Source organism: Mya arenaria, chromosome 15, assembly GCF_026914265.1.
Source record: "Mya arenaria isolate MELC-2E11 chromosome 15, ASM2691426v1".
Lineage (NCBI taxonomy): Eukaryota > Metazoa > Mollusca > Bivalvia > Myida > Myidae > Mya > Mya arenaria.
This window is the reverse complement of record NC_069136.1, coordinates 18,945,161-18,965,984: the sequence shown is the minus strand read 5'-3', so window position 1 is coordinate 18,965,984 and position 20,824 is coordinate 18,945,161. Positions and strand designations below refer to the sequence as shown.

General features: G+C 34.0%; 1 protein-coding gene across 3 annotated transcripts; it reads left to right on the top strand.

Moving 5' to 3' along the window:
• Positions 1-6,586: 6,586 nt before the first annotated feature.
• LOC128218804 (patched domain-containing protein 3-like) lies at positions 6,587-19,926 on the top strand. Of its 3 annotated transcripts, none has more exons than XM_052926509.1 (10): positions 6,587-6,617; positions 7,881-8,057; positions 9,007-9,312; positions 10,638-10,867; positions 11,229-11,388; positions 11,843-11,946; positions 15,049-15,227; positions 16,226-16,368; positions 17,611-17,811; positions 18,185-19,926. In XM_052926509.1, the coding sequence occupies exons 3-10, from the start codon at positions 9,120-9,122 to the stop codon at positions 19,660-19,662; spliced, it is 2,688 nt and encodes an 895-aa protein (XP_052782469.1). In that variant the 5' UTR covers positions 6,587-6,617; positions 7,881-8,057; positions 9,007-9,119; the 3' UTR covers positions 19,663-19,926. The 3 variants fall into 3 exon arrangements, with proteins under 3 accessions (XP_052782469.1, XP_052782467.1, XP_052782470.1); XM_052926507.1 differs by lacking the exon at positions 6,587-6,617 and adding an exon at positions 6,684-6,993; XM_052926510.1 differs by lacking the exon at positions 6,587-6,617 and adding an exon at positions 6,684-6,993 and having other exon boundaries at positions 17,611-17,714; positions 18,185-18,338.
• The last annotated feature ends 898 nt before the right edge of the window (positions 19,927-20,824 follow it).

The window sequence follows — 20,824 nt, the reverse complement described above, 5'->3', positions numbered from 1 at the left end:
TATATATTGTGCTGCTCCCAGTTACAGTCTGTTATTAGTTATCACTTTTATTTCACAAGTAGGTTTATATATTGTGCCTGCTACCAGTCACATCCTGTAAATATTTATCATTGCTTGAACGCAAATAGGTGAACATTTACGCTGTTCTTGTTCCTGTTGTTGGAACATCCTGCAATATATGTGGAGAAGTTAATAAGTCATTATCTTTGTACTGTTTTCATTGGACGTTTTTAGCCCGTGCGTCTGTGAATAATCGCTTGTTTACGCGAAAAAGTTTTCAGTGTATCTTAATCAAACTTAAATAGTAGTTAGATATCTATGAGAGCTCCATTCCTATCGAAAACCTGGTCCGCTCATGTATAGTTTGATTATGGCCCTTGAAATGCCAAAAAATATTTTCAATCAATAAAACTTTACACAGCATTGGTTATCGTTATTAGAGAATAATATGAAACTCCATAATATCATTTAACACTACTTAACACAGCATTGGTTATCGTTATTAGAGAATAATATGAAACTCCATAATATCATTTAACACTACTTACACAGCTTTGTTTTCGGTGTAATAAGATTAACAGGAAATAATGAACACTTAACATTGTAAACTGATATGAATATGACAATTAGACGAGGAAGTTTAAAGCATGATTTTTCGAGGACGTAAACAATACTTCATGTCAAATTTGAAAAAAAATAGCCTCGTTTTTAACGAAAGATAAACGATTCAAAACGATGTATGTACTTTACACTCTTCAAAAAAGACGAATTGACAAATGCTTGAGATACTGCATTAAAAACTCATTTATTGAACCAGATTCGATAATGTGTGTATTGATGTTCCATGTAAATGTGATTTTCTTTGTCTGTCTGTTCAATATTTCTCTAATGAATTCTGCTATTGAATCATTCTCTAGCTTATAACTCAAAGGTGAATATGAAAAGGTTCTAAGTGACATTAAATAAAGAAGCAGATAGAACCTTTTCGCTTTCACCCCTCGATTACTCGAAACATTATCGAATAGGCACTTCAAATAATTGCAGCAATGCGTGGGAAATAAAGCCTGTTTTGAAGCATATGATTAATCAAAATAAATATTAACCAAAGTTTAGTGTTTTGCTAGGATATATTCTCATTTATATGTACATTATAAAATTATATTGAAGTAATGAATTAGTAAGACTTTTACTCAAATAACAATAAACATCAAGAAAAATAATGGCATTGACACACATACGTGTGCCGTAAAATAAAGTTGAATAAAGATATTCCACGGATATTCTCATCAGAAGCATCTCAGACATCTTTTGCCATCTATCGATTTATACTATTCAAAGGTGCACATGCAATGTATAAATAAATGCACTGGTTGGTTATTGGTTATTTTCAAGTCGCTGAATATGTTTAGTAGTATTCAGTTAACAACGAATACCACATAACTAAGGACCTGAAAGGGAATGACACTGGGGTAAATTAAGACGACTGTGCGATGGTTTAGCCATAAATGTAAACCTTACCTGAATCATATTAGCACGAAGGTCACAATCGTTCTATGTTACACGTATATAATATTGATCGGCTTGTCATATTTCAAGCATGACTTTACATGTAGAGCGTCTACTTTAAATCTAATTGCAATGCAGTAAAACAGATTTATATCACCTAGACTACAATTAAAACAAGATCAATTATGACTAATGGTAGAGGCGTCGCAAACGTTCTTACGGTTTTTGTGCATTGCACTTCCCCTCAATGCAATCTATCAGTATATCAAGTTTCAATTTTATTCCATCAGTAATTTTGAAGTTTTTCTCCGGACAAGGGGGTGACGGACGGATAGACGGACGGACGTTTCAAAATTTCTTGTATATATGTGGATTTTCCTTGCCCCTAAAACCAGTATTTTTATGTGTGTTTTTCTCAATAAAAACATAACCAAATAAACTCCTAACCCTAATGAACACTCCACCTATACTACAGAAGTGCATGTTCTGATTGAATCAACATATTATTTGTCATCATCTTTTTTAACACCAAAATGCACGGTAATGTAACTTTTGATTTAATTTTCAACCCAAAATCGATTTTAATAGACTATCTGGTTTATTTCAACAACCGAATTTTGGCTTATTTTACCAAAATGTGTCTTAAATAAGAGAATATAATTTTGGGACATTTATTGAGGAAAAAACAACACAATCAAACTTCTATAAACACTGTCCATAATTTATTGTCTGCAACTTATATAAGAAGATAAGCTGATAAATATTACGAGGCTTTTTTAAATGAATTTCCTCTTAACACTATATCTTGTTGTTTTGTATTTTTGTCGGTCTCATGTTTACAATGGTTCCGAGATATTTCCTGACATTGTGTGCCAAGATGTAAACATGAGCGTACTGATGACGTAGTTTTTTGTTAAAATCAAGGAGGTATGGGCACTTAATATAGATGAGTTTTATGTCAGATTCGTCTGTTTGAATTTTAAATTCCATGGGTCTGTACAAAAGCCTTTCAAGTGTAATCATGTCTAACATCATTGGTAAAGACAGGTTACAGGGTTATTTAATTTTTAATCTTTGTTCAAAATACCGAAGTCTTTATAAATTTCTAGTAATGAACGGAATGTTTCAAGAAACGATAGCTGAATATATGGATGCATAATACTGGATATTAACAACACATACATTTTACATACAGTAAAAGCATGGAGCCAATCAATATCTAATTCTATTAATACAACACTGCGTGATGCCTGGTTCGCCGAGTCTGTCTTGTGGATGTGTCATTGTTGAAGGGAATAGAAAATATCTTGAAATAGTATTTTCTGAATAATCTTATTCCATGCATTGTTTTATTTGTTAATACGAAGTACTCAGTAAAACATTCCAACCGAAGGATTACACTGCATGTAGTTAACATGTTATATCGATATAATACGTATACTGTACGATTTGCAATTGAATATGGTCGCAAAAAAAACAACAAAAAACTTATTTATGAATTACTTGAACAGTACGGTAATGTTTGTTTTTATTTACTTTTCCTCGTATAGCAAATGAAGTAACACCGTCGAAAACACAAGGCACCGATGTCCGATAATGCTACATGGATCGCTACGACCGGGCCTAAATAACAAAAGGTCGAAACGTCCGGATACCGGTCACAATTTACATTCGAAACATATGAGCAGTACTAGAATTCAATATCATGAAACTCATAACTAGTAAAGGCAGTTAATACATACCTTTTATCAAACACCAAAGAACCGTACAAACCATTAACAATACTAAACTGTGTACCAGTATGTTTACAAACGTATGTTTACCTTATTATTTTGAAAATAAGGGAGACAACTGCACAGCGTTTCAAATAAATGCCGGCACCCGGTTTCCTTTCTTTTTGTAAAAATCGTATCATTTTTCGTATCATTCATTTTTTATTTCTATTTAGACATTTAGAGCGGTTTGCATGTAAACGATCTGGAAAGTGGAACATACTTATCATAAAAGAACAATTCAACAAATTAAATTAGTTCCACAAAGAGTACAAAAATGACACGTTATCAAAGCATTGAATGTACTATAAAATAAGTTGAAATGGGAGATATGTTCGCACTGTAATACAGTTTCAATCTAAACACAGCCTATGAATGAAGAAAGACGTAAGAGCAAACATATAATAGATACACGTGTATATAGGATCTCAAATCAGTATTTTGTATCGAGTTCATTATTTAAAGGATTTTAAAATCATGATAAAAACGAAGCTCTGCGTAGTTTTTTTTATCGTTTTTAAATGACGAGTTTAATAGATTCGATACCAAATAAACACGAGATTGCAATTATATTATTAGATAACTCATTTACGGTCTATATCTAAGTGAAATATTCTTCAGTACACATTCTCGTTTCGTAGTGCGAATAATTTACATTATGTGCTATAAGCCTACTTCGTCCGCAAGGATGAAAATAGTCCCACATAAAAACATTACAATAAAAAAAAAACATGCATCATGTCCAAATTTTCAGCCGATTCTCAAAGGTTTCAATTAAGATCCACACAAATACAGATTTCAATCCATTTAAATAAGACGTATCATTAATAGAGTAATGTCATGCGTGACGTCATCAGTAATCAAGCCAGTTTGTAATTTGGCTGTCGAGTTTTGAAAATACCATAATTCAGTTTCTCTGTAACTTTCAATGGTGCGAATTCGCTTCCTAACTGGTGTTTTACCACATGGAATTTTGTCATGGTGATGGATGTGCCTATGGATATTACCTCCGTGAAACTGGAGCTCTAAAAATGTTACAAACTTACACAGAAACAGTTAAATTTGAATCAGTGACTGTTAGAATTTGTGCATTGCTGGAATTTGCATGGAAGTAGACGTGATATTTTCGATGGCATTCAGGTTGTGGAATATTTCCTTGGATTCGGATTTATGTGGCCATTGTTGTCATTTAATTTCTAGACGGGGTATTTTCTAGTGCTGTGATTATAGACTCGTTTGTTTGAATTTAGCCCAGACTTCTTCACCATTCGTTTCACCGTGGAGCTCGTTGACACCGACAAGATTTTTTTTGGAACAAAATGTCCCGAGGCCCATTTTAAATAACGGTTGTTGTAGCTATGTAAAATGTGAGACCTGGATCAGAATGACCGACTGGCCGTTTTTCAACATACATTTTGAACATTTTCACAGGACATCGTTCCGGATTGCTTGTGCTGGCCCATAGTTCTAGCTCAACTTTAAACTCAGTGTCGTCTATATTTTTTTACCGTGCACAGAGTTCCAAATCCACGAAAAACAACTTCGGTAACAACACTAGTCCCTTTGCTATAAACTGACAATTAGTCATCAACAAAAATAAAGGCATCATGGTTTTTTTTTTACGTTTTACTGACACAAATGACGTTTTTTTTGTGGATATCCATGCCATTATATACTTAACAGACTTTTATGTTGATGTTGATGTTGATTTTCAGTTGTTCTCCATTTTTGCACTGCTGTGCGACTGAATTACACTATCATTTAACGTTTTGTTGTAAAGTAATGGCCTCAATATAATTTGATACCCAGAAAGATGAAGATTACAATTTAAAGGTTTTCCTGTTTTTATACATTTTGAGTTCTATTTGTGAGCACTACGAAGCGGGTTTAACCCGTTTAAGCCCCTTAAATCAACTCTTCTGATTACAAACGCGATTGTTCCAGAGTGCATAAAAAACGAATCTGTAATATTGATCTTAACATTGTTTGCATTTTTGCGTTGATATTGTCGCTTTGCATGTTTGGTTTTGGTCGTGGAAAAGGAAATACTGCAGCCATTTGTGAATAGAAAAGGATTGCTTATCATTAAGATTAATTGATAAAGCAATAAAACACACACATTCTTTTAGGATTTTATTAAACGAAAAAAAAAGAAAGAAAAAGCAACAACAGCAAAATGAAAATAGAAAAGCCTAAAAAATATCAAAGTTCAAGCTATAGCAATAAACTCAACAGGTAAATATACGTATATTCAACAAAAACAATAACAACCTCTTCATATAATTTACGATGGTTACCCCAAAAATTGAAAATAGAGTACAATTTATTGATGCTTTCTTTTTGACGTTCGAAAAAGTTGATGACCCTTTTGCCAATTAATAAAATGATTATTATCTCGTTTAAGCTGCAATGTTTTACCCTATAGCTTCCAATGCATTATTTTAATATGCATATACCAATAGAAGTGATATATTCTGGAAACCTAAAAGCGTGTATTGTATTCCAATTTAACTTGTTATTTGCGTATGTGCACTGGAATAGTGCATTTTCCCTGCATGACAACCAAAAAATGTCGTCTGCACTTTAGAGTTGAAAGAACCTTGAATTCATTGCATACAAATGTTACGTGCATTTCTTAAAGGGACTGTGTCACAGATTGGCACCAAATTTTTTTTTCTGTAACGAATCTCAGGAAAATTATCTAATAGAATGTGTTACGCTTTGATATCATAATTGTAAAAAAAGTACCAATATATAAAAAAAAATGTGTTAGAGACCGGGTTCGAACCCGCGTCGCCAAAATTGAATTCCAGCGTCTTACTCACTGAGCTATACTAATCGGGTGACATAATTAAACTATACACCTACCTCGGTAATATCACGTGATAACACCGACTAGCCAATCACGCATAAGGAATGAATTCTACCTGATAGACATACCAAGTAATCTTTTCGAATGGAAAAATACGAAATAACTGCTAAACTTAATTAAATTGTAAACTATGTGGTACTTCAGTTAGTAAGTTTCAATGCATTGGACACATCGATGCCAAGTTTAAGTCAGTTTTCGACAATTTTCTTTTTTCCCCCGCTATTTTATCATACGTGAGACAGCCCCTTTAAAGTGACACTCTTATTCAAAATAAATAAATACACATGCATAACAAACATCAAGTTTGACTGATAAACTTTTAACTGCTCACAAAATAATGCATTTATGGAAAATATAAATTACTTATAACAAGATTATAACCGTGTATTTAATAGCAGAAAGAGCAAAAATATTAAATGATTGGTGAATTCTTAAAGATTTACTGTGGTCTACTATAGTCTCATAAGGTAGAAATGCTGTGTTTTATGCTCATTTCTTTCAAATTGTACTCGGTATCATAAGAGAACCATTGTTTTCGACATTTATTCACCATTTTTGGAATATTAAAACAATATAATGAATTGTGGTTTATCTTTTTTGGGAGTAAGAGTGAATCTTTAATGTTTACTCAAAGGAGGAAAACAGGAAGTATCTGTTTTGGGAGTGTATCTGTAACTTAGCTTTATCAGTGTACGTTAAATTGAAAACAATATTTAAATACAGATTGGTTTGGCGTTTAAATGTGCATTAAAGTAGATAATTTCCTTGAATTTTACATATTCCTTTATAAGCTTGTCCCACAATTGCTTTGTGTAGCCACAAATTAAGGATATATCTCGATAGGTAAGTGTTTTATTTTTATTTTTTCTACAATGTGTGACTATGAAACTTGATAAAAAAAGCAGTCAAAAAGAGGACCTGATCTACATGTATATAGTTGCTTGGACACATTGTTTTAGAATATTTCCATCGTAATACCTATTTATAAGATGATTTATGAAACCTTCTCGAGTGGATATCATTTCAATAAACACACAAATCTCCCTTGGTGCATATACTTATGAAAGAGTAAAAATGTAGTAGCACTATCTTATGTGAAGAGAGAAACAGTATAAATATATATATTGTGTTCTATGTCTTTGGCATTTACCCTGTGCCATTAGACGGGGATTATGTTTAAACTATCTGTTACTGAGCATGTTTCTGTAGGTTTTAATATAAATATTACTATTGTAAAGCTTCATTTCAACACAAACTATCATTTGTATGTACAGCATCAATAATTAAATTGTTTAACAATAGTTTTACAGGGTGAGCGAATGATTTGTGAGTGCAAAAAAAAATGCAATGACAAACATATGAGAAAGAAAGATAAAGCAGTGACTAGTATATGCAATGAATATTGCATAATATATATAATGTTTAAGAACATTTTAGAAGCATTCTCGTTGCTGCTAAAAATAACAAACACATCACCAAAGTAAAGGCAATTTAGAATTTGTTATCGCACACTGCAAAAAAACATGTCACGTGCTTTTTATAAACTATCATCGAGTAAATAAACAAGAGTTGTTTATGTTAACGATATTGCTCGAAGTGGTAAGATAAACATGCATGCTAGTGCATGCTCTGTTATCATTAAATGTTACGATTTTTTTTTTAAATAGTGTGCATTCAATGGTATTTAAATGTGATCACTAACATTTCTTCAATGTTCTATTTATTCACAGAGATGAAGGTGATTTTGAACTGTGCATCGATTTTTACCGTTTCTATGGATGCTTTCTAATGTAGAAAGGGCGTGGATTTACAAGACGTATATAGATCGGTATTTTAAAGTCTTGAGAACAATCTTACTTTTGAAAAAAACTCATACCAAGACTAGACGATGCAGACTTTTCAATCAGGTTTGTTGGACATGTTCTAAGATCCTTAAACTATGTTTTTTATCATCCGTCTTCTTTAGTTATGTGTTGCATTTAAATAGATTCCTCATTATATTATGTTTAAAATATTTTAAATTGTTATGTAGAAAAAACCTATTCATAATAGGAGATTATGGCGTGGTCATAATACGTACAGCTTGAGTTTGGGCAGACGTGTTTTAACTGTTTCACTTTCACAAAAGTACGATACTTTCAAAGAAAGGAAATTAAATAATGATTAAGAGGGACTACATTTAAACAACACCTCCCCACATCAAAGAGACCATCGACGAATTTCATTTCGAAAGTATTTGTATTTTTTGCTTCTAAGAGCAGAATTATCTTTGTATATTAAAATGCGGGTTGCAAAAACCTTTCATGTAAACTCATTTTGGATAGATTATGGATGAATTATATTTCGAAAGTTTTATGTATCATGTAAGCATTTTTTCAGTTTGGAAACGATAAGATTGATGGATTGTGAAGAAATATTACCATTTTTTTGTTTATTGCATACGCCTGTGCACCTTTTAATATTACAATATACTCTAGTGATTAAATTATTTTCAAAGACCAGTGAGTATAATGGCGTGCGATTACACCTTCATTTATTAATGCATTTGCATTTTAGAAGTGATGTTAAAGATTTGAATGTGAAGGTTTCAGGTCTTATTTATTCCAGTGAATATAAATTGTTTTGTAAACCAATCAAAAAGTACAAACAAAGTAAATTTGCAAATGTTGGCTTATCAGCTACTGTTAAAATGTTGAAGCTTATATTAATTAAATTGTACTTAACGTGATGGAAAGTAACTGGTCATTTAATTAAAACAACGTTTGTCTGTTACATGCAGGTTTGGCATCAAGATAAACTATAGATGCGCCTATTTTGCCTATTCTTTAAACTTTTATGTTATTATTTCGGTTTTAGGTCCAACTATAACACGGGACTTTAACTTCGCTAAAGACATATTCAAATTGTGCAAATAAGGAGCACTTCTTGAAGCGACGATTTTCATTTTTTCAAAGTTATCAAGCCCAAAGATGCCACAAGTAAACTTCCTTTACGAGTTTGTTGAGGGAAAGTTTGGCTCGCTGTTTGCCCGGTATGGTCGTTTTGTTGCCCGGCACCCTTGGCATGTCCTTATTATTGCTGTTGTGGTGAACCTCGCTCTTGGAATAGGCATGGTCAGATTTCGAATCGACATTGACGCAGAGCACGTCTATCTACCCCAAGGTACTTCAAACTATTGCTAAAACGTATTGTAACTTCTCGCAATGCTTGTGCTCGTGTTGGGCTAATGTTGTCGTCTGCAGTCATCAATATATGCTTTAAACGACTTCTTCAAGTTTTTTATTTAATTTTGCATGTTGGATGTGTAATTAAAAGCTTTTTTCGAATAAACGAAGCTTCCTTGGTTGAAATCACAATACAGATTGATTTGCGTTTCTTTACCGACTTTGTCCAAATCATGACCGTAATAAAAGGCCCAAATTACTCTAAAAGCAAAACTTGAGCGTACATGATTCTGAAGTTCATATTATTGTTCGGTTTTAAAGATTGTTTTTGATCGGACATTTGCATACAAAACAATTGGAAGTACCTTGAAATGAATAAAAAATATTTAAATTAAATAATAAATGAACAGGGCCTGAGCCTGCTTTAAGCAAGAATCCTGTTGTTTTTCAGGGTTGACAATTATCTGCTGTTAAAACCCCTGGGCGCAAAATGCTTAATTATCTAATTTTTATTTGGCAGAATTGCTTACTTACTTGAACTTGATTTCACAAGGTGAACATTTGTTTATTGTGATTAAAAGTGTCATCACTTTTCCAAACGAAACACTAATTTCACCGAAACAAAACTCGTGTTCTTAACTTGATCCTGTTATAAATGCCTTAATAGTATTCGAGAAATTGGAGTCAGGATCTAATTTCTCAGATGAGCGAGGCTCTTTCGACCCTTTTCAGCGAATAAATGTAGTTTTTGCTTGATTTCCATAAAAATCGAGAACTTTCATTGATATTCCATTACTTTTTTAATAAAATTTACTTGGATGATACCAATGATGCTTTGTCAGTCAATTCGCTCTACAAAATAGTGTCAGCAATCAAGCTATCTATAGAATTTTAACGTGAAAATGTGCACCTCAAATGTATTTGGACGGCTTACATACTCAAAAAGTTTTACGTTTAAGTCCGCTGCAAGTAGATCGCGTAGTGGTTTTACTTAGCAGTTAATCTTTATGACTTGACTCTTGGGAATCTTAATTATGTTTGCAATAATACACTTTACTGGCAATAAAATTAAGCTTAGCTCATTAAATACAACTCTGAAACACTACATTTAATAATATATATCAAAAATTTACGAACTACATCAACTGATGTACCGGCATACATCCGAGGTTGTTTTCGATAAAAATGGCCGAGGCGCTCTGAATGGAAAATGTGATGAATTCTCAACTTCCGTTATCCCACTCAATTGTGCATACACTTTATGCACACACTGTATATGGATAAACATGTAGTTGTAAAATCAATTATTCATTCACCATTCAGATTCTCAGTCAAAGAAAGACCAGCACTTAATCGAGAGTACATTTCCTGATCTAACCGGAAGAAACTACAACCCACTGTATGACGTTTATTTCGACAGCCTCTGGGCTCGCGTAATTGTTCGGGCAAAATCAGGGAACCTTCTTTCTAGAACGTCTCTTGAAGCAGTCAAAGACTTTAACACCTTTTTACAAACAATGAATGCTACAGCCGACGATGGAACCATTGTCACGGTATTTTTGTATTATTCCTTATTAAAATGGTAAGCGCTTGAACGCTTCAGTCTGGCGGCATCATATCAACACACGCACCGCATGACACATTCTTTCATATTAATATTTCTGAGTAGTAATAATATTAATTTTGAAAATAAGAGCTTTATTTGTCAAATTAGGCATTACCCAGTTCATATTTTAGAGCTATATCTTTTCATTATACTGGTTAAAGGCATAAATCGCAATAAATTGCGATTTTATCATCGAAAGTGGAACAAAGAAAACATAGAAGTATTTGTTCCCATAAAATACTATATAAGTTGTGTGTTTTCTTCCAAAGCTTCAAATGAGCTATACTCAAGTTTGTTGTTCTTTTCAGTTCAATGACATATGTGCCCGTGCATATGGTATCTGTGCCGTGGATGGCTCAATTTTCTGGAACAACGAATTCCTCGCTGCCGTCGATGCTGGCAATGTGACGTTTCCGGTCTTTGTTTCATCCATAGTCGGAAACGTCTACTACGCTTTAAATGTAGACAGTAAGTGCTTACTATACGTCACTGCGACGTGATATTGGGATGATGGTGCATGACTATAAGTATATTCCATGACCGAGAGAGAGCAAGATTTATCCAAACCTGAGCGTAGGTTTTTTTGCTGAAATGAGGTTTACAGAGTTTTCGCAGATCACCCTGCGCGAGGGTTGAGATACACCTTTCTTACACGCGTGGCCATTGTAGATGCCTTTTCTCCCACCTCAGATAGACAGAATATATCAAAAATGTTTTTTTCGCTGGAACGCTTTTGTGTGTAGTGAAAAAAGTATTTCCTTACGGGTACGTTTTGATCTTATAAGATAAGGATTTCCAGCATGCCAAAATCTTTGGATCTACTTACCTGGGATGGAAGAAAATGGAATGCTCGTGCATGACAGTTTCATCATGATTTCCATTATTTATTATATCTTCTACTTACAATTTACATCGTTTTTAGAGTCTGCAACCACGGATGCCAATGGATTCTTGAAGCAAATGAAGTACATACATCTAAACTATGAGCTTCGTAAAGACACTTCTGACGATTACATAAAGAAATGGGTAAGTATAAGATCTGTAAACATAACGCAAATTCTCGACCCACCTGAAATGTTAACAAAAGTGCTCCAGCAAAAGTAATAGATACGCACACGAATATATTATTCAGGAATAAGATACTCCAGATTACAGGAGGCATTTGAGGTAAGGAAATAGTAGGTTCGGTCTTCTTAAGACTGCAAAGGTACAGTCCAACACTCTTTAGAACCAGCTTACGCGACTGAAAGCGGCAGTTTATTGTCGAAGGTGTTTTAAAGCCATAATTAAGGATTTGATCATTTTATTGTTTTATATTTTTCTGCGCTTGATAATAATAAAAGCTTTGGATTGGATGGAATCGTGTCTGAGTTTTATAAACATACTAGTTCTGAGATAGGACCATTATTGCTAGTCCTGTCAACTGGAAAACACATTGGGACAAAGTATAATATGTTCTGTTTACAAATCTGGACATAATACTGTACCACGAAATTAATGAGGATACATACTTATACCATGTATAAACTATTATCGGGTTAAATTAATTAAAGGCGGGTCGGTTGTGCTTAACACTAAAGTTTGATGAATGTCAAGCTGGATTTCGTTGTAACGATTGGACAGTCGATAAAATGCTTCGTTTAAAATCCATGGTACAGTAATATTTTTAGATAAAAGACCCTTTTCCCTGTTTATAAGTAGATTTTCGCAAGGCTTTTGTTAAATCACGTTTAACACGTTCAAACACTTTAACAGATAGGCTTACACCGTATTTTAAGGGCTCCAAAACAATTGTGGTTAAAATTCATGTGTTGAGACTAATATGTGTGCTTTAGGTGCAAGACAAGGGAATAAGTCAAGATGTACGCCCTTTTCCTCCGTTTTAGGGTGACCTGTGGTTCTGGGATCTACATAAACAATGCAAAACCAGACAACATATACGTAATGTTTGCATATGGCGTACCTAATTGCACAGAAACGTTTTCAAAATTACAACAATCAAATATAGTAGATAACTTCTGTTTAAATTCAGGTATGGCTGTCAGCCTCTATAATACCGAAATATATTTTTGTAGAAACGATAGGCCATTACGAAACTATGAACAATGGCATTTTCGTCGTTTCAATGCTAAATCTAATCAGTCTATGAATAAATGGGCCTACTGTTGAGTACACAAATGTCGTGGGCACAAGATAAGGATAAGTTGGCAGCTCAAGCTCAAAAGGGCTATTTGAGCCATTTTATTTAAGGAATGACTTGCGGGGTTGATGTCATTATCGGGGTATGAACGCAATTGGGTTGGTCAATGTGTGTGGAGTCCGAAGGACTCCACGCGTACTTTGACCAACCCAATTGCGTTCATATCCTCGATAATGACATCAACCCCGCAATTCATTCCTTATACTTACACCAATAAGTCATTATTTCATTCAAGAATTGTTAAAAAAATTCTTCATTTCAGTTAAGAAAACCTTTAAGTTATCCGTTCTTACCCATTCTGTAAATAGAACGACCCGACTATAACCGGAAACATTTTTTTCAAATGACGTCACAATAACGCGGGAAAAGATCAACCACTTGAAATCACTTTAAAACGTAAAAATTGAAACACTTCTGGTACCATTGTATTTGAAATATAATAAACTAACCCTTTTAAAAATGTTGATCTATATTTTACGGGACATGCAGACACAATACAACCAATAACAGGATCAATAGCTTTCATGTATATTGTTATGCAATGAATTACTATCCGAACATATCCGAAGATGTTGTGTTCATCGATTGATGAACGCAATTGCCGAAAGGCAGTTCATTAAAGGAATGGAAGTGGAGGTGTAAATATATTATCATAAACCATTATTTTCCGACAGTAGAATTGTTTGAAATATTTGATACTATAATCTAACCAATGTTATGGTGGGTTATAAATTTAGTTCTAATACTGAATACAAAGGAAGCAGCATTGTGCAATTAAAAGTACTAATACATGTATGGTTCTTGGTGATGGTGGAAAATTCTTATTATGTATATAACTTATTTTTCTACTTGTACAAGACGTTTTTGCAAATTGTTACGAATTCCAAATACTAGCTTTCCTTAACGATGTCATGTAATGCTGAAGGTTTATAAAAAATTGACGAAATTGTTAAGATACAAAAATAAGGAACATGCTATTTAAAACGACTCTATAAACAAATGAAGTCGATACTTTCTTTTTTTAGAGTCTGATATTGGATGTTGTTTTATTAGAAATACTTTTTCAACATATGATAGCACTTTGTAATTAGCAATAACAATTTATACGTTCGAATGATAAATTATGAATTGAAATCGGAAGAATCATAATACCCCAAGGGTCAACCGTGTGTTTGTGCGTTATGTATCAAGATAACGCATGTATTAGTGTTTCTGACTGCGGTACCTTTCATAAAAAATGAAGTGGTGTACGTACAAACTACTTATTAAACAGGTATACCAGTGGCACATATTTAAATGCCTTCTATACTCTTTCGAAATCACAACATTCCGAAACATTACACATATCAACGTATCATGTATACCATCTTTTATTGAAAATCGGTAGTAAATGGAAGTAACTATAGTTAATATATATGATATGCTTGTTTTGACGCATTCCTGTGACACAAATTCTAAGGTATGTTGTATGCTATGGGTTTGTTTTTTTTGATAAAGTGGCACATCACTGTTTCGCTCTTGATCTAGCTTTTCTAGCGACGCAGTAGATTGTCCAGGAACAGCGTGTTCGTGGAATCGGTCGCAGCCGGAGGCATGTACTAATTTTTGGAAAACGTTACATTTGGCATCCAGCGTAAATAACTCACTATGCATGATAGCCTCAAGGTCATTGGAAAGTCTCCGAAATTTGAGGACGATTTTCAAAATTGTTCCAGTGGGTGTAGGCGTGTATTCTATATATATTTATATAATGAAATTTGTAGCCTCGCCATAGATAAAGGTTATAAAGGGATGCAGTAGTGTCCGCCTCCAGAGGCACCATTTCACTTGTGTGAGAAACGTTTATTTGTTGTTATAAACAATGAAGTTGTTTTCAAAGTTTGAATTCCATTCAACATTCATTTCAAAAATCACAAATTTTCTTTCAGATGGATGCTTTTGTTGATCACATGGAGGCGTACAACTCCGATAAACTGGACATTGCCTATGGTCATCACACTTCAATTGATGAAGAATTAGACAGAAATGTAACTGGTGATATCAAATGGTTTGCTGTTACCATTCTTCTTATGGTCCTATATGCCTGTCTTGCAACGTTATCTATAAGGTACGAGTTTGCATTATATGTTTCACGAGTCCAGTAGTATTAAAGTGTACATCATAGCCATGTTGTTGGCGTTTCTTTACACGGATTCCTGGAACAACAATTACACTGTTCACCTGGGCCCATATTTCTCGAAACTTCTTAAGTCCCTTATAACAGGATGAAGCTTATCTCACTATTTTTGTTTCCCCATAATTGGTGTAATATTATATTTTGTTTAGAGATTTTAGACTTTAAATAGGAATTATGTTAATGACAATCACTATAAACAACTTTTTATTCTTCAAAATCAAAATTTAAGTATGTAGTTTGGCTAAGTGAAGTATGCTACTTAAGCCTGTTAAGCTTCAGATGTTTCGAGAAATTGTGACCAGGGCCCATATTTACTAACGTCTTGGCTCTGAGTTTGGGACTCAGATCAAGAATAGCGATTTCTTTAAATGTCGAGAATATTTTATTTAGTGATTTTGACAAAAAATGTGTTAATTTTTGTTAAACATGGTAGTTGCAATACATAGGACTAGATAAATTCCTTTTGCTATAAGTATAACAACTAGAGCAATAAAATTAAGATTTGCAGTTTTGAAACTGTTAGTAAAAATGGAACCTGGATTGTCTCTATATATTTTTATTGCATTATTGTTAATGTAGTAATAGTATTAATACCGCCTTACATCTAGAATAAAATGGTTATTAGAACCGTTTTGCTTTGTTTATAAATAGAACAAATGGCATTTGGTGTTGTCAAGCTATTACTTATTTTTCGAAAAAAACTTGATATACTTTCCCTTTATTGCATTCTTATATACGTTTTTTATAATTTACTGACGAGCTATCACGTTAACAAATCTGTACAAATTTACTATGTTTTATATTGATTAATATGAGACAGCTTTACTGAGCACAACCCAAGAACATTGAAAACAAACCCCCTCGATTTTAATAATTTTTAATATATGATAGATAATTGTAGTTTTAATAGTTATTTTTCCATATTTAAGGGACGTAGTGAGTCAACGAGCTATGCTGGGGTTGGCTGGTATATCTGCAGCGGCTCTTGCTATTTTTGCCAGTTTTGGGTTCTGTTCAGCAATCGGATTGGAGTTTGTCAGTATTGTTGGGACGGTCCCTTTTCTTATTATCGGTGAGAATTAAAGTTTAATAGTTATTTCAGATGCATAAAGGTCATAGACCCTTAAGCATAATTAATGAAATTTATAAATACACAAAATAGCAATCTACCAATCGTTGGTCACATAAATAAATAAACCCATATAGTTAAATGAATATACATTGATATCACAAAATATGAATAATATAAACACATTGAGGTGACAGTTGTTACCAATGCCAATGAAACATTAAATAAACTGAATACATTAAAAATGTTGAGTATCTAAATTCACAAGCCTTTTGAGCAATCGTTGCTTATTATCTGCAAGTAGACGTGCTGGTATTTGTAATATTCAACACTTTGGTACATTTGGTTTAATCCAATGTATTGTACTGTACTGCACTGTATTTTACTGTACTGTACTGAAATGTTTTGTACTGTACTGTATTTTACTCTACTATATTGTACTGTACTATTCTGTACTGCACGGTACAGTGCTGTGCTGCGCTGTGCTCTACTCTGCTGTGCTGTACTGTACTGTACTGTACTGTTTATGCATTAATACATTATGCTTTACGCTTAAAATTCATCTAATGTTTAACGCTTAATTGACATTATCATTTATGTGCGCTTTGTCAAAAACTCCCGTACATAATGCAATTGAAACTAAAGGAACATGCTACACAGCTGTTAGCTTATTTAACGGCAATCCCTGTTTGACTGAGACTGTTTATTAACAACAAAATAGGGCAACCCCGGTACAATGCTCCACTTACATGTCGAGGGTCGAAACGAAAACGTTCTGAGTGACATTACATAAAAAAGCAGAAATAACGATTTCGATTAAACCCTCGATATGCAAATGCTTAAACGGTATTCTATTTTTACAGAATTTAACATTATTCACTGTCGTAGCTCCATGTAGGCACTTAAGGCTTGGTCCTGCACATGAATTTTCCAAATGGTATTTTTAAAAAGTCCGAAATTGCCTTTAAAATGTTGGCCTTTTTACATTATTTTTTCCTGTTTTTATTTTATTCAAATATATTTAGTACAAAAAGCACATTTGCTAAATTTGCACTAAAAATAATCGCGAGGGAACATTACCCAAATCCCTTGGGACACAAAGCCTGCACAATGTGGTCAAGCTACGCCCCTGCTAGGAATTTCAATACTTTATTGGGGGATTTTTGCTGGGATTGTCCCTGTCATTTCCATTGTCTCCTTTGTAGTATTTATTGCATGACATTACATCTACGACTTTGCTTCTAGGGATTGGTATTGACGACATGTTTTTGTTGTTATCGGCTCTGGCGGGAGCGCAAGGAGAAGCAACTGTTGAAGACAAAATGGCGACAACACTGCAGACCTCGTGTGTCAGTATCACAATTTCATCCCTCACAGACCTTATTGCCTTTATGTCTGGTGCAGGGTCCAGCTTTATAGCTGTCAGGAATTTTTGTGTCTATACTGGTAAATTATACCTATAAATAAAATAAATTATAAATATAACAGTCGGTTGATCAGTAGGGGTTGTTTACTTCGACTTGCTGACGTAAAGTCCATATCACGCGAGACTGCAGAGCGGGTGCAATGTCTATGCAAGCAACGAAACGTGATACATTTTCCACAGCTAGCAACCATAAATTATAACTCTGTAGTGGATATATATATGTTTATTTCTTAAAATCAAAACAGTGCGGCATTAGAGCATATTCTGTCAATAAAAAGCTATGCCGATTGCACTATCATAGCAAAACGTTTCATTGACAAAAATAACTTTTAAACAACTGTATTCGTATACCTCCTTTACAAAGGTTGTCATAGTTTCCACTGATATTTCCAGGTGTCGCGGTTGTGTTCTGCTACTTAAACAACATCACCATTGTCACCGCGGCTCTTACACTCAACGAAAGACGTGTTGATGCAAACCGGCATTTCTTTACGTGTAGGCGCGTTAAAACAGAACAAAGCCTAGAGGTCGAAAGAAAATCAAGATCCTACATCATTTGCTGTAGTGGTTCCCCACCCAGTAATCGTGAAGAGGCAGAAAGTCTACTTGACAAATTTCCGAGGTGGTTGTTTCCAAAGATTGTGCTAAAATTACCGTTTAAAATCGTTATTATTTTGCTATTTCTTGGATATCTGGCAGCAGGAATTTACGGATGTGTCCATCTAAAACAAGGACTCGAATTTACCCAATTGGTTCAGGAAGATTCGTATTTCTATAAATATTCGGATTTACTCCAAACAAAGTTTAAACGTCAATATCCAATATCGTTTTTGACAACGCAAACATATAAATACACTGATCCGAATACAACGGCACTAATAGATGGTATTTTAAGCACAGCCAAAGCGAATGACTATTTTGACGATTCATTTGAATCCAACTGGCTTAAAGTTTACATGGCAAGTGCGTATTATGATGGAACTAGCGAATTGAATTTCATAAACGGTTTCAAAAGCTTTATTACCAACCCCAAGTTTACTCGATATGAAAACGACATTGTGATTGACTCTAGCGGAACGAAAATAACTGCGTCAAGGTATTATGTGCTATCAAGGGTTCTTTCGGACAGTCAAGAAGAAGGAAAAATGATGCTAAAGGCGCGAGAAATAGCCAAAAATGCTCAGATGAACTGTCTAGCATTCTCCCCATACTTTGATGTTTTTGAACAGTATGTAAGTGTTCTTGGCCAGACTCTACAATCAGTGGGTATAGCATTAGCTGCAGTGTTTGTTGTGACATGTTTACTTATGCCTCATCCAGTCCTGATTATATTTGTAACCGTTGCTGTAACAATGATAATGGTCGGGGTGTTCGGTTATATGCTTTATGTTGATATAGCACTTAGCGCCATCACTATGGTACAGCTAATCATGTGTATTGGTTTCTCTATAGACTTCACAGCACATATATGTCACGGTTATATAGTAGCTCCAGGAGCTGACAAAAATCTTAGAGTGGAACAAGCAATAGACGAAGTCGGTGCGCCAATATTCCATGGGGCATTTTCATCATTATGTGGAGTAGTTATACTTTTTGCCGCCACATCCTATATATTTAAAACGTTCGCAACAATTATGTGTTTCGTTCTCCTTTTTGGAATCGCACATGCACTTTTGTTACTTCCGGTAGTGTTGTCTTGGATAGGGCCTGGTCATCTAAAACTAAAACGTGAGGTAACGCCGCAAAACTCTCAACGGAATAGGAATACATTCGATCACGGTGTAAGGAACGAGGGCGCTGTCATGGATGACGAAGCAAGTGAAACATCACCTAACGAGATCAAGCTTCGCAACAATGAAAGACGACAATGAACGAATTGAAATAGCACAGTACGCGTTTCAACCTGGAGTGTAAAAGAACACAATGTGATATTTAGCAAGTCAGTGCAAATTGGTTGATTTGTTTGTAGCCCTTTACAGAAATGCGAACCCAATGACATGTTTGGTGCTCACATGAATTGTATTGTACATACATGTACATATGTATGTAAATCCATATTCTTGTGTCAGTGGCCGGAGGCTTATATCACAATCAAATGTCTTTTCTTGTTTTGATATAAATATTGTTGTTTTTAATCGGATTGTTGTTTTTAAACGGATTCGTTCACGTTTTACGATTAAAGCTGCACTCTCACATATTGAATTTTTTGACATCTTTTGTATTTTTTGTCTTGGAAAGAGACAATTTATGCGAAAATGCATGGAAACCAATGACTGCTGACAAAAGATCAGATCGCAGATTTTCATATTTAAGTTCAAAAACTGATGTTTTATGCATTTTTCATAAACCGTTAGTAACGCTTTTAGCCATAAAACATTAATTTTCGAACGGATATATGAAAATCTGTGATCTGATCTTTTGTCAACAGTCTTATATCACTGTTTTGCAGATATTTACGGAGAATTGGCTCATTCTAAGACAAAAAATAAAGAAGTTGTCAAAACGGTTAATCTTTGAGAGTGCAACTATGACATTCACGATTAAACTCGACCAAAAACACGTGAGAAGTGTGAAAGATTGCTTGTTACTATGATGAAACATCATCAAGAGTTCAAATTAGAGCAACGCTATTAACAGCACGGACCTATAGGGCCATGTTTATAGTTTACACAAAATATATTAATATTTATCTAAAAATATACGAGGAAATGCCCAATTTGTTCGAAGTGTTATGAAAATTGAATACTTTTAGGCTTGGATATATAAATTCTGTTCAAATGAGTATCTGCAAGTTACTGATTAGTCTTTATCCATAAAAGTAGAATTCAGTAATGAAAGCCGTGAAGCGTAGGTGCTTTCAAATGTATATAGCTGATCTGACACCAAACAAACCGAACTATACATAACACACTTTTTCAGGTCAGCCTATGCTTTTACTTTATTTAGTCTAAACACACATACTTTTAAAAATAATGTTTACTATAATCCGCATTGAACAAACTTGTAGGCCAATATGTTCAATCACTATCTTAA